This window comes from Myxocyprinus asiaticus, chromosome 25, assembly GCF_019703515.2.
Source record: "Myxocyprinus asiaticus isolate MX2 ecotype Aquarium Trade chromosome 25, UBuf_Myxa_2, whole genome shotgun sequence".
NCBI classification, from domain to species: Eukaryota; Metazoa; Chordata; class Actinopteri; order Cypriniformes; family Catostomidae; genus Myxocyprinus; species Myxocyprinus asiaticus.
In genome coordinates this window covers 41,483,705-41,500,485 of record NC_059368.1, presented here as the reverse complement: position 1 = coordinate 41,500,485, position 16,781 = coordinate 41,483,705, and the positions used below count along the sequence as shown (strand labels likewise).

At 39.1% G+C, this 16,781-nt stretch overlaps 1 protein-coding gene across 3 annotated transcripts in view; it reads left to right on the top strand.

Annotated features, from left to right (window-relative positions):
* Window positions 1-16,781, top strand: part of ndufaf7 (NADH:ubiquinone oxidoreductase complex assembly factor 7) — a 109,074-nt gene that overhangs the window by 19,650 nt on the left and 72,643 nt on the right. For all 3 annotated transcript variants that reach the window (XM_051654834.1, XM_051654833.1, XM_051654835.1), the window contains one exon: window positions 11,403-11,513. In XM_051654834.1, the coding sequence (XP_051510794.1) occupies window positions 11,403-11,513 (111 nt within the window). The remainder of the gene's footprint in view (window positions 1-11,402; window positions 11,514-16,781) is intronic.

Here is a 16,781-nt window from a genome sequence, read left to right as displayed (position 1 = left end):
CGCTTCCACCTGAGAGAGCCCCTCCCTTGTTTTGTATTGAACAGAAAGTTCTTGCCCCTATTTTGACATTGCAAAGCCTTTCTATCAGTCTAATCAGAGAAGTTAAGTTACACCCCGTTATCTCGCATTTGCACTCGGTATGGACAAAAGTGTCCAGAGTGTTTAATTTAGACATTAATTTAAATGTTGCCTCAAGCGTATAGCTGAACCCTAAATTATGTATTAATAAGTACCCTTTCTGCTGGTCAGATTGGATTGTGAGGGGGGTTACTACACTCGGTGTTGAGATCTTTTGAAAGTTTGGTTCAACATTTTGGGATTCCCAGATCTCAGTTCTATAGGTATTTACAGCTTCTCCACCTGCTCTGTATTGTTTTGGGAGTAGCACACAACCCCCTAAAGTGGCAGATACTCTGGGAGAGGTGATTACTCCTTTTGGAAAAGGTCATGAGGCATCAGTGTAGGGGGTCGGAGCTTTAACTTCTATCAAGAGATTATGGGAGAAAGATTTAAACTTGGTATTGGAGGAGGGAGTGTGGGCTAGGATTCTAAAAAACGTCAAGTCTGCATCTAGAAATGCAAGGGTGTGCCTTATGCAATTCAAGATTTTACATAGATTCTATTGGACCCCCACTAGGTTGTATAGGCTTGGTCTTAAAGACACACCCACCTGGTGGCGATGCCAATCAGAAGATGGAGACACAACCCATGTTTTTTGGGGGTGTGTCAAGATCCAAGAATTTTGGTTGAAAGTTCAGACTTTTATGTGTGACGTTTTGGGCACTCAAATTTCATTTTGCCCCAGACTCTGTATTTTGGGTGATGGGGCAGTCATAAATTTGGGGGATAAACACATACAAAATTGGGTTCTGACCAGTATTATGAGTGGCAGGCAAATTATTTTAAGGGGATGGAAGTCGGATGGAGTGCCCTCATTTCTGAATTTTGATGGGAAATGGGGCAGCTATTTGGTGTTTTTGTAGGGCTCTCGGGGATGGGCAGTGGTGAGAGAAGCATAGTTTTAAATGTGTGATTTTATATATATATAATATATATATATATATATATATATATATATATATATATATATATATATATATAATAATAATAATTATTATTATTATTCTTTTTTTTCGTGTGTGTATACTTATATGTGACCATAGGGATGTTTGTTGAGGGTCAGGGTGAGGTGGGGATTGGGGAGGGGGTTAAATGTTGATTCTGTGTATGTATGTTTTGCTTTTTTTTGTGGTCTTTATGAATCAATAAATATGTTAATCAGAAAATATTCAGTTATCACATGTAGGTAACATATTCCTCTAAAATGAATGTTATTAAAAACTTTAGTGCAGTTTTATGGCGCACTGTGCCCATGGTTGTCTCATCGCTGTGCCTAGAAACGGTGCCTATGTTGGATCAGAGTTTAACGATACTAAAATAAATAATTTATGCTTGTTGGAATGTGTTTTTTCTTGTTGGCAGTTTTATTAAATCATTATGAACAAATTAAAAATGACTAAAAAGTAATTAAGATTTATTGTATTAACGTACCATTTAATGAGAATAACAAATTATATTATTATTATTAGGATATAGGAATAAAGGACAGATATAACGAAGTCGTTTCAGCGACAGCTCCATCACTCTCTCCGACGCATGATGTATACGTCAACTTCCTAATTCATTCACTCATTTTGTTCACTCCTTGGTGATATAGTGCACTCAATGCCATCCACTATATAGGAAAATTTGAATGTGAACAATTTCTAACACAGCATCTGTATCTCTCTCAAGCTAGCTAGAACATGCCAGTAACACCTAGCATTATGCTAGGATTGCCTTGCTACATGCTGTTACGACCCGTGGCTCAAAAGGATGCAACAAAAGTGAGGGACACACGAGTTTTGCTAAAAATGAACTCAAGGATTTATTAACAAAAGATCAAGTACAACAAAAATGAATGTCATGTGTAATTGTCAGTAAAGTCAGTAATGCAATGCAATATGAATACATGGAAATGTAATGTGCTGTAGTGATGTTGTGAGTGTAAAAAAACGAAACTTGCAAACGAAAAAGTCCAAACAAAATTTGCAGCCCCTTCTCGGTCTCCCCTGTGGACCAGTCCATGGCTCCTTTTAAAGACGTACTGGTGCCCAACACAGGTGTGTGCATTGAGACAATTTGGGCAGAGCATTCAATCTAGCCTGCACTGGAAACCAAGTCCCAGACAAGACACAGGGCCGTCACAATGCTAAAAAATGTTAGCAATGCCTAACGACAAGCTAGCAATGCCTAGCAACATGCTAACATGCTAGAAACACCTAGCTAAATGCTAGAAACACCTAGCTACATACTAGCAACACCTAGCAACGTGCTAAAACATAATATCAATGCCTATCAACATGTTAAAATATGCTAGTAATGTTTAGCTACATGCTAAAAATGCTAGCAATAACTTACAACATGCTGGCAATGCCTAGTAACATGTTAGTAGCAACTAGATAACTCTTTCAATCTGTCTCTCTATCTGACTAAAAGGCCTGTAAAAACTTCTTAAACTTTTTATAAATTACTGGCCAGGCTTTGTCAAGCCAAAATCAATGTTTGTCCTGACAAACTTTACCTATCTAGGTATTATGTTTTTAGGTTGCTTTTCAAGCTTAAAAAGAGCTTGGCATAATACAAAGAAGTAGAGAGACTGATGTAACTGTTACTAAAGCCAAGTGCACACTACTGAAGGTCCAGCACACACAACACAACTAATTGCGGGCTATGTGTCTTCCCAACTAAATTTTGATCTTGTAATACATTCTCACACAATCTCACTCAAAGAGTGAGTTTATTATTTACAACATGTCAACAAACAACATGAACGAAGGGCTTGTGGTTGTTTTTGCACTGATTTACACAGAACAGGAAAAACATAACAAAAAAGATTCCCTACGCCCAAAATTGTGCACTGTACTGACAAACTTTACATATCTAGGTATTATGATTTGAGGTTGCTTTTCAATCAACACAAATAAACTTAAAAAAGAAACGTCCTCTCACTTTCAACTGCTTTTATTTTCAGCAAACTTAACATGTGTAAATATTTGTATGAACATAAAAAGATTCAACAACTAAGAAATGGAATAATATGTCCCTGAACAAAGGGGGGGTCAAAATCAAATGTAACAGTCAGTATCTGGTGTGGCCACCAGCTGCATTAAGTACTGCAGTGCATCTCTTCCTCATCTGCACCAGATTTGCCAGTTCTTGCTGTGAGATGTTACCCCACTCTTCCACCAAGGCTCTTGCAAGTTCCCAGACATTTCTGGGGGGGATGGCCCTAGCCCTCACCCTCCGATCCAACAAGTCCCAGACGTTCTCAATGGGATTGAGATCCGGGCTCTTTGCTGGCCATGGCAGAATACTGACATTCCTGTCTTGCAGGAAATCATGCACAGAATGAGCAGTATGGCTGATGGCATTGTCATGCTGGAGGGTCATGTCAGGATGAGCCTGCAGACAGGGTACCACATGAGGGAGGAGGATGTCTTCCCTGTAACGCACAGCACTGAGATTGAGCTTGTTGTCATTGCAGGCAGTCTGATGATGCTGTGACACCGCCCCAGACCATGATGGACACTCCACCTCCAAATCGATCCCGCTCCGGAGTACAGGCCTCGGTGTATCGCTCATTCCTTCGACGATAAACGTGAGTCCGAACATCACTCCTGGTGAGACAAAACCGCGACTCGTCAGTGAAGATCACTTTTTGCCAGTCCTGTCTGGTCCAGCAAAGGTGGGTTGTTGCCGGTGATGTCTGGTAAGGACCTGCCTTTGACAGGCCTACAAGCCCTCAGTCCAGCCTCTTTCAGCCTGTTGCAGACAGTCTGATCACTGATGGAGGGATTGTGCATTCCTGGTGTAACTCGGACAGTTGTTGTTGCCATCCTGTATTCTCCGCAAGTGTGATATTCGGATGTACTTATCCTGTGCTGGTGTTGTTACACGTGGTCTATCACTGCGAGGACGATCAGCTGTCCTTCGTGTCTCCCTGTAGCACTGTCTTAGGCGTCTCACAGTACGAACATTGCAATTTATTGCCCTGGCCACATCTGCAGTCCTCATGCCTTCATGCAGCATGCCTAAGGGACGTTCACGCAGATGAGCAGGGACCCTGAGCATCTTTCTTTTGGTGTTTTTCAGAGTCAGTAGAAAGGTCTCTTTAGTGTCCTAAGTTTTTATAACTGTGACCTTAATTGCCTACCGTCTGTAAGCTGTTAGTATCTTAACGACTGTTCCACAGGTGCATGTTCATTAATTGTTTATAGTTCATTGAACAAGCATGGAAAACATTGTTTAAACTCTTTACAATAAAGATCTATAAAGTTTTTTGGATTTTTACAAAATTATCTTTAAAATACAGTGTCCTTTTTTTGCTGAGTTTATATGACACAAATACACTGGCAGCCAAAAGTTTGGAATAATGTACAGATTTAGCTGTTTCAGAAGGAAATTGGTACTTTAATTCACCAAAGTGTGGCATTCAACTGATCACAGAGTATAGTCAGGACATTACTGATGTAAAAAACAGCACCATCGCTATTTGAAAAAAGTAATTTTTTCACCTTATCCTTGAGTAATCATGCAAAATTGCTAATTTGGTACCAGAAAATCACTTGCCATTATATCAAACAGTTGAAAGCTATTTGGTTCGTTAAATGAAGCTTAACATTGTCTTTGTGTTTGTTTTTGAGTTGCCACAGTATGCAATAGACTGGCATGTCTTAAGGTCAAAATTAGGTCAAAAATGGCAAAAAAGAAATGGCTTTCTCTAGAAACTCGTCAGTCAATCATTGTTTTGAGGAATGAAGGCTATACAATGCTTGAAACTGAAGATTTCATACAAAGGTGTACACTAGAGTCTTCAAAGACTAAAGACAACTGGCTCTAACAAGGACAGAAAGAGATGTGGAAGGCCCAGATACAACTAAACAATTGGATAAGTACATCAGAGTCTCTAGTTTGGGAAATTGATGCCTCGTCCTCAGCTGACAGCTTCATTGAACTCTACCCCCTCAACACCAGTTTCATGTACAACAGTAAAGAGAAGACTCAGGGGAGCAGGCCTTATGGGAATTGCAAAAAAAAAAAAGCCACTTTTGAAACAGAAAAACAAAAAGAAAAGATTAGAGTGGGCAAAGAAACGCAGACATTGGACAACAGATAATTGGAAAAGAGTGTTATGGATCTTAACCCCATTGAGCTTTTGTGGGATCAGCTAGACTGTAAGGTGCGTGAGAAGTGCCTGACAAGACAGGAAGCATGAGGTGAAATGTCACCTGAGTATCTGGATAAACTGACAGCTAGAATGCCAAGGATCTGCAAAGCTGTCATTGCTGCACGTGGAGGATTTTTTGATGAGAACTCTTTGAGGTAGTTTAAGAAGTTCTGAACATTTCTTTCAAGTTGTAATTGTAATTTTTCATGTTATTAATGGCCTGACTATATATTGTGATCAGTTGAATGCCACTTTGGTGAATAAAAGTACCAAATTCTTTCCATAAGGGCAAAATCTGTACATTATTCCAAACTTTTGGCCGCCAGTGTATATGACGTAAAAACAACAACAGCGAAAAGAATCTACTCTGGTTTTGTTAAACAAGAACCATTAAAGCACAAGGAACCACTTGCTTGGTATATGTATCACCTGTTTGATCAATTTTAAGTTTAATTTCAGTTTTAGTTTCAGTATTTTGTCTTTAAAATAAATTGTTTTTTATTAGTTTTTACTTTTAAAAAACATTACTGTTTAGTTACTGCTTATGTTTATTTAGTTTTAGTCATTTTAGTTTTAGGGATTGACCTCTTTAGGAAGTACCTCAGCTGACTGAGTGAAAATGGATGAAGATTAGATTTATGGCACACTTAAGTTCTGGTGGTACTGTTAAACTTACAAACAGACAAACTTACTAACAGAGATAGTGTAATAATTGTTCAAACAAATATACAGATTTAACCAAGATATTATTTATTGTATACAGAAGCAATGCAACATGCTCACATCACTACTGAGATAAATGTATTTCCAATCACTGCCAACTAACGAACAAAAATAACATTAAATAACATAGCAATTTAAAATAAAATGGAAGAACAAAATGACCAATAATGGTCCTAAATGTCTACTTGTACTTTTTAAATGTGTTACAGTTATATAAAACTGAAATCCAGTATCATTATAGCATTTGGTAACATGAACAGAAAATGGGATGTACATATTATTTAAAGTACAACACTGAAGGCCTATGTATGCAAGTTAGGTAGTGAAAGTGTGAGCAACAATGGGAAGAACAGGAAGAAGGGAGTGCGTGTCAGAAGACCTCTGCTTGTTTTTTGTTTTTTGTTTTTTTGTGATTAACATTTTTATTAATTTTTCAAAACAAAGAAAAACAAAACATATATGCAATGACTCAACATTAACTCCCACTACTTCCCCTCCCCAATCAAGAACCCCACCCGACCCCAAACGAACATCCCAGTGGTCTTACGTAATAAGTACACACATAAACAGAGAATAAAATAATAATTATATATATATATATATATATATATATATATATATATATATATATATACACACACATATAGATACATACATACACATATATACACACATACATACACACACACATATATATGTACACACATATATATATATACATACATACACATATAAAAACATACAGCTCTAAACTATACCTCTCTCTCCACAGACCCACTGCGAGAGCCCCCCAAAAACATCAAATATCTACCCCATTTCCCAATAAAAGATCCCATATCCCCAGCCTTCTACATGTTACCTCTTCGAAGGCTGCCACCCTTCCCAACTCCTCGTACCACTCCCGAATTGAGGGTGCTCCCACCGACTTCCAACCCTTTAAAACAATCTGCCTGCCTATCATCGCACTGGTGAGGACCCAATTGTTTATGTATTTGTCACCTACGTCGATGACGCCCCATCACCCAAAACACAGAGTCTGGGGCAAAACGAAATCCGAATGCCCAACACGTCACACAAAACACTCTGTACCTTCAACCAAAATTCCTGAATCTCAGCGCACCACCAAAAAACATGGGCCATGTCTCCATCCTCTGATTGACATCGCCAGCAGGTGGGTGTGTCTTTAAGACCAAGCCTATACAATTTAGAGGGGTTCCAGTAGAACCGATGTAAAATCTTGAATTGTATAAGGTGCACCCTTGCATCTCTCGATGCAGTTTTTATGTTTTTTAAAATCCTAGCCCATCCTCTCTCCTCCAATTCCAGGTTGAAATCTTTCTCCCATAATGTCTTGAGAGTGGTTGAGACTCCGTCCCCCAGACTCTGAATTAATAAGGAGTAATACACTGATGCCTCATGGCCCTTTCTAAAAGCAGAAACTATCTACTCTCCTAGAGTATCTGCTGCTTTAGAGGGGTGTATGCTATTCCCAAAAATAGTACAGAGCAAATGGCGTAACTGAAGATATCTAAAAAACTGAGATCTGGGGATCCCAAAATATTGATCCAGATTTTCAAAGGATCTCATCACACCGCTCTCATAAAGATCACCGAGTGAATTAACCCCCCTCGCAATCCACTCTGACCAACAAAAAGGGGACTTATTAATGTATAGTTTGGGGTTTAGCCATAGGCTCAAGGCAACATTTAGATAAATATCTGAATTAAACACTCTGGACACTTTTGTCCATACTGAGTGCAAATGTGAAATAACGGGGTGTGATTTAACTTCTCTATTTAGTTTGATGGAAAGGCTTTGCAATGGCAAAATAGGGGCACAAAGTTCTTGTTCAATGCAGAACCAGGGAGGGGCTCTTTCAGGTGGAAGCGACCAATGAGCCAAATGTCTGAGACCGAATGCATAATAATAAAACAAAATCTTGGGTAGGCCTAGCCCACATTTGTCCACCGGCCTATGTAACTTATTGAAATGTAGTCTGGGGCGCTTACCACTCCAAATGAAAGACTTCGCTATGCTCTCAAATTGCTTGAAATAAGAGAGGGGGACATTTACCGGGAGAGACTGTAGCAAGTAGTTTTGGAATACAGTTAATTTTAATAACATTAACCTTCCCAATCATCGACAAGTGCAATGACGCCCACCTGTCCACATCGCTCAAACCATTTTATTAAAGGGTCAAAATTAACTCTGACTAAATCAGACAAATTTGTTGGGAATAAAATGCCCAAATACTTAATGCCCTGTTTGGGCCACTGGAAGGCGCCTGGCTGTAAGGCCGTTACTGGACAGTACGCTGTCAAAGCCAAAGCTTCAGATTTAGACCAGTTGACTTTGTATCCTGAGAATTTGGAAAAGGAATGAATAATTCTGTGGAGTCAAGGCATAGATTTAGTAGGTTCAGAGACAAATAATATAATATCATCTGCGTAAAGCAGAAGCTTATGCGTCACACCTGGAAAATCATCCTCCTTATCGCGCTGCTAATGGTTCCAGGGCAAGACAGAACAATAATGGGGAAAGAGGGCAACCTTGATGGGTGCCCCTATCCAGAGTAAAATAATCTGAAATTAATACATTTGTTTGTACCGCTGCTACAGGGTGTCTATAAAGTAACTTGATCCGACCAATAAACATACTCCCGAACCCATACATTTCCAAAATCTTAAAAAGATAATCCCATTCTACCATATCAAACGCCTTTTCGGCATCAAGTGAGATGGCAGCGACCGGAGTCTGATCATTCGCCACTGACCATATGATATAGATGAAAAGCCTAATATCATCAGAAGAGCTACGACCCTGAATAAACCCCACCTGATCTATATGTATAAGAGATGTCATAACTTTACTTCATCGGTTAGCCAAAATTGTAGCCAAAATTTTTATATCTTGCTGGATCAGGGAAATTGGACAGTAACTTTTACACTCATTTGGATCTTTGTCTTTTTTATGGATCAAACTGATCCAGGCTTGTGTCATGGTTGGCGGAAGCTTTCCATTCTTTAATGATTCAGTATAAACTTCTAACAAAAGTGGAGCCAGTTCTGTAGCATAGGATCTAAAAAATTCAGCGGCAAAACCATCTGGCCCTGGAGCCTTGCCTGTAGGTAAGGAGTTAATTACCTCGTCAAGTTCCTCCAAGGTTATCTCAGAATCAAGAGAGTTTTTTTGCTCATTCGTCAGTTTAGGGATTTCTAATGGTTCCACAAAGTTTCTAATATCTTCATCAGTAGACGAAGACGTGGAACTATAAAGATCAAGATAGAATTCTTCAGAGGCATTATTAATATCAGTGGCTGAGATAAAAATGTCACCACCAGCAGATTTCACTGAGGGAATGGTAGAAAAAGACTCTCTCTGCTTTATATATCTAGCCAAAAGCTTCCCTGCTTTGTCCCCTGACTCAAAGTATGACTGTTTTGCCCAGAACAACCAAAACTCCACTTTCCACGACAAAATAGTATTATATCTGTATTTCAATTGGGTCAATTCTCTGAGACCATCAGACGACATTTGGCGCTTCAGCTCTGCCTCGGGACTTTTAATATTTCCTTCCAACTCCACAAGTTCTCGTGCTTTAGATTTTTTGGTGAATGAGACATACTGTATGATCCGACCCCTAAGAACCGCCTTAAGTGCCTCCCAAGCCACGCCCACAGAAGATACTGAGGACCAGTTGGTCTCCATATAAACATTGATTTCAGTCTAACATTTGTTGGAAATCAGGATTTTGCAAAAGGGATACATTAAAGCGCCAACTATATGATTTCTTTTTGTCTGTATGTGGCAAGATCTCTAAGTTCACCAGGGCATGATCTGAGACTAAAATGTTTCCAGTTGAGCAATCTACAACAGATGAAATGAGGGACTTAGATATATAAAAAAAAAACTATTCTAGAGTAAATCTTATGAACTGATGAAAAAAATTTATAATCCCTACCAGATGGGTTCAAAAGTCACCAGATATCTGCAAGACCAAGATTTTTACACATCCTGTGAAGCATCAGTGTTGCTCTAGGGGGCTTACACACTTTTGCTTCACTATGATCAAGGACTGAGTCCATCAAAAGATTAAAGTCTCCTCCCAATATTATGTCATGGGAGACATGACAACATCCCATCAAGATCTATAAAAAAGACCTGATCATCAATGTTAGGTGTGTAAATATTAGCCAAAATCAACCTTTGCCCCTGAATTTCTCCTAAAACAACAATGACTCTTCCTAGTTTATCAAAAATGTCAACACAAACATGAAAGAACAGAAATGGTGATGCTCACGTTTCAAATATGAGTATATCTATTTAATAATGTGTACGTTAATGTGCATACATACAGATTATAAAATAGATATTCATTATATTTGAACTGTACTGTTACTGTATACATATTTTTGAAATATTTTAAATTGCTCAACAACTTTTTATTAACCTTCAAGAAGACCCTATGTTCCAAAGATGTGGTTGTTCTGTTGCACACTCCGGATGACAGCTGTTCTCATACAGAGAATATGCGTTAAATGAGTTAAACGTTAAATGAATGCTTGTGAGGCAGGTGAACAAATTAGATCTAATGCCACAGGGGCAGTCTGTGGATTGACAGAGTACCGTCGCTCTCTATACGCATATTACGCAGTCTACAGAGAGCACCAACTTGCCCTAGGGTGGCACCACAAACTCCACTAGCTGCCCTTCCTTGCACGTTATGTGTTATTCAAGGACCCGCAAGCAGTCGCGAAACAGACGATCACCTCACGCTCGCAGTTTCGCTTCACACCTCATGCATCTATTTATACTCATTTGAACTATTGGCCCAGGCGTGTGACCTTTCAATACACGATGATAACATACGTATTTTGTTTAGTTTGTTTAATGCTGCTCGTCATTACATTGTTTCTGCTGTCTTTGCCACAGTCAAAGAATGCCTAGTATTGCACAGCCCTCGTTTGCTTTCTGCCAACCGCCATGTACCCAGAAACTCCGCTCGCACATTTTGCAGACTCAGCGTAGGCGTGGCTCCAAACACCTCAACCTCCACCTATTATTGTGGTGCAATCTGACTGTTCAAAACCACAGATGAGTTCTTTTTGCCCCTTGATATTCACATAATTCTGGATGGAAAAATTAAAAGTTTTAGTTTTTATTAACTATAATAACACTGGCTCAGATAATGTGTATATGAATTTTATGAGAAATGTCTATCTTGAGTACAGATTGAGACATCTCTGAGCACAGTTTGAGATTGTTCACTCTTCTGAAACTCATGAGTCATGTGAGATTACTGGGGGCTTTTTATTTCAGCAAGTCTCAATTTGTTCTTCGTTTAAACTCATTGCTGTCTAGGAGAAAGAATCGAGATATTAAAGAATCTCATTTGTTATTTTTCTTTCAGCTGCTGGGTGTGTGGTGTGTCAGTGAATGGATGGCGGCTGGGAAATCTAGTGTGTTGCAGTTAGTGGAGCTGGGACCAGGCAGAGGCTCACTGACCAGTGACATTCTGAGGGTAAAAGGAAAATCTTTTATCACACCATTACAGGAAGAAGACCTGTGTCATGTACTTCAGATGATACTGGCAGCTGCTCACAGTACAATTATAGATGCAAACAGCACTGAAAACTATATAGACCATTTCAAGGACTATTTGTTGTTTTAAGGAAGTGATCATTTGTTCCTTGAACATTCAAAACAATAGTGGGAGACGTTTCATTCATAGTGACTTTAACACAATTCACATTGCTAACATTAACACGATTGTCATAAAATGTCATTCTTAAAATGTGGACCATGTTCTTTGAGAAAATATGTTAACTCAGAGCCTTATTTAAGGAATCCGGTAATGATACTGGAAGTGCTCCCAAGCCAGTAGCGTTCTAATTCCTTTGTTATTGTTTACATCCTTGAAATGGTCTATTGAGTACCAAAGGAATGTATTACATCAAGTGCACAGGGATACTAGCGATGCATCAAAATTTCAGCGACCAAAAATCTTCAGTTTAATATGCCATGAAATTTGATGCTCTGGCGAGACACGTGCAGATATATCTGAATGGACAAGTGCAAGACCACAAACTCAATGAATTCTATGGAAGCATATTGTGTTAACATTTCAAATGTGATTGCAATTTCATTTATGTATTTCATTTAATAAAGTCCCTATGCCCAGAAGAGAAATCACTCCCATGGTTATTAGGACATTCATTCAATAAAGTAACATCTAATCTGTTTAGAATAGAGTTTTTTTTCGATGCAATGAGTATTGCATTGAACAAAACATGCATAATTGCACTGTTTGTACATTTATAATTGTATAATATATTTTAAAGTTGTTTTAAGGTGTTTGAGCATAAATGATATTGAAGTAATAGCAACTGAAGTGTAATCCATTTTTTTTTTATTAACAATTTTATTGATTCCAAATATAAAACATACAAAACATAACATAAATAATCGGAATCAATTATGCACATTATTCCCTCCCTCCCCCCCCCCCACACACACAAACATGCACTACTGTGGTCACCAACAACTAGATTATCAAAATAAAATAAGTACAAAAAATACATAAAAAAAAAAAAAAAAAGATATACATTCAAACAAAATCAATAAAAGAGATACCCAACTAAACTACAAATCCCTCTCCATAGCCACTCCCCGAGAACCTTCCAAAAAAGCCAAATAACCCTCCCACTGTCTAACGAACAAATCCCATTTCCCCAGCCTTCTAAAGAACATCTCCTCAAACGCCGCTACCTCTCCATACCATTCCCTAAATGAGGGTGCCCCAGCTGATTTCTGTCCCCTGAGGATGATTTTCCGACCAATCATAACTCCGGCTAGGACCCAACTTTTTAAATATTTGTCCTCTATGGTAAGTATCGACCCATCACCTAGGATACAGAGTCTGGGGCTAAATGAAAGATCAGTGTTCAACACCTCACACATAAAGTTCTGAACCCCCAACCAAAATTCTTGGATCTTTGCACATCCCTAGAATACATGTATTGTGTCCCCATTCTTCTGATTGGCACCGCCAGCAGGTGGGTTTGTCTTTAAGACCCAACTTATACAATCTAGAGGGGGTCCAGTAGAACCGATGCAAAATCTTAAATTGCATCAGACGGACCCTTGCCTCTCTAGATGTAGACTTGATGCTTTTTAGGATCCTAGCCTACACTCCCTCCTCCAATACCAAGTTTAAATCTTTCTCCCATAATCTCTTGAGAGAAGACGAAGCTCCATCCCCCAGACTTTGAATTAACAGGGAGTAATACACAGATGCTTCATGACCTTTTCCAAAAGCAGTAATCACCTCTCCCTGAGTATCTGCTGCTTTAGGGGGGTGTACACTACTCCCAAAAATAGTACAAAGCAGGTGGTGCAGCTGTAAAAACCTAAAGAACTGGGATCTAGGAATCTTAAAATGTTGAACCAAATTATCAAAAGATCTCAACACTCCACTCTCATATAGGTCACCGAGTGTAGTAACCCCCCTCCCAATCCACTCTTGACCAACAGAAAGGGGACTTATTAATATGTAATTTAGGGTTCAGCAATATGCTCGAGGCTACATTTAAATAAATGTCAGAATTAAGCACTTTTGTCCATACCGCGTGCAAATGCGAGATAACGGGGTGTGACTTCAGCTCTCCGGTTAGTTTGATCAGAGGCTTTGCAATGGCGAAATAGGGGCAAGGACTTCCTGTTCAATACGAAACCAGGGAGGGGCTCTCTCAGGTGGAAGCATCCAATGAGCCAAATATCTGAGACCGAATGCATAATAATAAAACAAAATCTTGGGTAGGCCTAGCCCTCCTTTGTCTATCGGCCTATGTAACTTATTAAAATGCAATCTGGGATGTTTACCATTCCAAATGAAGGACTTCACTATGCTATCAAATTGTTGGAAATAAGAGAGGGGGACATCTACAGGGAGAGATTGTAGCAGGTAGTTAAATTTTGGAATACAACTCATTTTAATAACATTAACCTTCCCAATCATCAATGAATGTAATGAAGCCCACCTGCTCACATCACTCGAAAAACTTTTTATTAAAGGGTCAAAATTAACACTAACTAAATCAGACAAATTTGCTGGGAATAAAATTCCCAAATACTTGGGAAATACACTGGAAGGCGCCCGGCTGAAAAGCTGTTACTGGGCAGTACGCTGTCAGAGCCAAAGCTTCGGATTTAGCCCAATTTGACTCTGTATCCTGAGAACTTGGAAAAGGAATGAATAATTCTGTGGAGGCAAGGCATAGATCTAGTAGGTTCAGAGACAAATAATAAAATATCATCTGCGGAAAGCAGAAGCTTATGCGTCACCAACCCTGGAATATCATCCTCCTTTCTTATCGCGGCTGCTAATGGTTCCAGGGCAAGACAGAACAATAATGGGGAAAGATGGCAGCCCTGCCGAGTGCCCCTATTCAGAGTAAAATAATCTGAAATTAATCCATTTGTTTGTACCGCTGCTACAGGGTGTCTATAAAGTAACTTAATCCAACCAATAAATGTACTCCCGAACCCATACATTTCCAAAATCTTAAAAAGATAATCCCATTCTACCATATCAAATGCCTTTTCAATGTCAAGTGAGATGGCAGCGATCGGAGATTGATCATTCGCTACTGACCACATGATATTGATGAGACGCCTGATGTTATCAGAAGAGCTACGGCCCCGAATAAATCCCACCTGATCTATATGTTTTAGTGATGTCATAACTTAATCGATTATCCAAAATTTTTGACAATATTTTTACATCTAGTTGGATCAGGGAGATTGGATTGTAACTTTTACACTCGCTTGGATCTTTGTCCTTTTTAAGAATCAGACTGACCCGGGCTTGTGTCATGGTTGGAGGAAGCTTTCCATTCTTTAATGAATCAGTATAAACTTCTAACAAAAGTGGAGCCAGTTCTGTAGCATAGGATCTAAAAGATTCTGCGGCAAAACCACCCCAGAGTTTTGCCAGTAGGTAGGGACTTAATTACCTCGTCAAGCTCCTCCAAGGTTATCTCAGAATCAAGAGAGTTTTTTTGCTCAGTTGTCAATTTAGGGAGTTCTAATGGTTCCACAAAGTTTCTAATATCTTCATCAGTAGACGAAGATGTGGAACTATAAAGATCATGATAGAACTCTTTAAAGGCATTATTAATATCAATGGCCGAGGTAAAAAATGTCACCACCAGCAGATTTCACTGAGGGAATGTTAGAAAAAGACTCTCTCTGCTTTATATATCTAGCAAAAAATGTCCCTGCTTTGTCCCCCGACTCAAAGTATGACTGTCTTGCCCTGAATAACCAAAACTCCACCTTCCACGACAAAATAGTATTATATCTGTATTTCAAACGGGTCAATTCTCTGAGGCCATCAGACGACATTTGGCGCTTCAGCTCTGTCTCTGCACTTTTAATATTCCCTTCCAACTGCACGAGTTCTCGTGCTTTGGATTTTTTGGTGAATGAGGCATACTGTATGATCCGACCCCTAAGAACCGCCTTAAGTGCCTCCCAATCCATGCCCACAGAAGATACTGAGGACCAGTTGGTCTCCATATAAACATTGATTTCAGTCTTTAACATTTGTTGGAAATCAGGATTTTGCAAAAGGGATACATTAAAGTGGCAACTATATGATTTATTTTTCTCCGTATATGGCATCATCTCTAAACTCACCAGGGCGTGATCTGAGACTAAGATGTTTCCAATGGAGCAATCCAAAACAGATGAAATGAGGGACATAGATATAAAAAAAAAAAAAATCTATTCTAGAATAAATCTTATGGACTGATGGAAAGAAATGTATAGTCCCAACCAGAAGGGTTCAAAAGTCGCCAGATATCTGTAAGACCAAGATTTGTACACATCCTGTGAAGCGTCAGTGTTGCTCTATGGGGCTTACACACTTTTGCTGCACTATGATCAAGGACTGAGTCCATCAAAAGATTAAAGTCTCCTCCCAATATTATATCATGAGGGGTGCCAGCGGCTTGCAACATCCCTTCAAGATCAATAAAAAAGCCCTGATCATCAATGTTATGCGCATAAATATTAGCCAAAACCAACCTTTGCCCCAGAATTTCTGCTGAAACAATAATGATTCTCCCTAATTTATATTTAATCTGTTTGAGAGATTTGAATTGTAGATGCTTACTTATCAATGTAATGACTCCCCTGCTCTTACTTGTGCCAGCACTAAAAAAAAACTTGTCCACCCCATATCTTCCCAAATTTTTCAGCTTCCTGCAAGGAAAGATGTGTTTCTTGAAGAAACACTATATCACATTTCTTACGCTTAATAAAAGAAATAACCTTCCTTCTTTTTATGGGCCCCAACCCATTCACATTCCATGTGGAGAAAGATAACACACTCATTAACATTTGACATTTTTATATAATAGACAAAATAAATTGTTTGTCAAAAACAAGATTATACTTACCACATTCCAACATTAGTGCAACAATCAAACCCCGAACTCCCCCGAACCAAAAAAACAGAAAAAGAAAAACGTGCACATTAACCCCGACAGCGCCAACCGGTGTCAGTTCCTCTAAACTCAAAAGGTCCATGTACGCCTACGAGAGCCCCCTCGACAACTTTGCCATCGGATTGAAGTCCGGTGCTTCAAAGGCAAAATTACATAACAGAAAATACTTTGTTAAACAACCTCAGCCAATAGGCAGAATAAACGCAATGAACGTGTAGATTCATTCACAGAACTGTCTCGAAGGTGAGTTCTTCCACAAAACAAATTCCAGACGATAT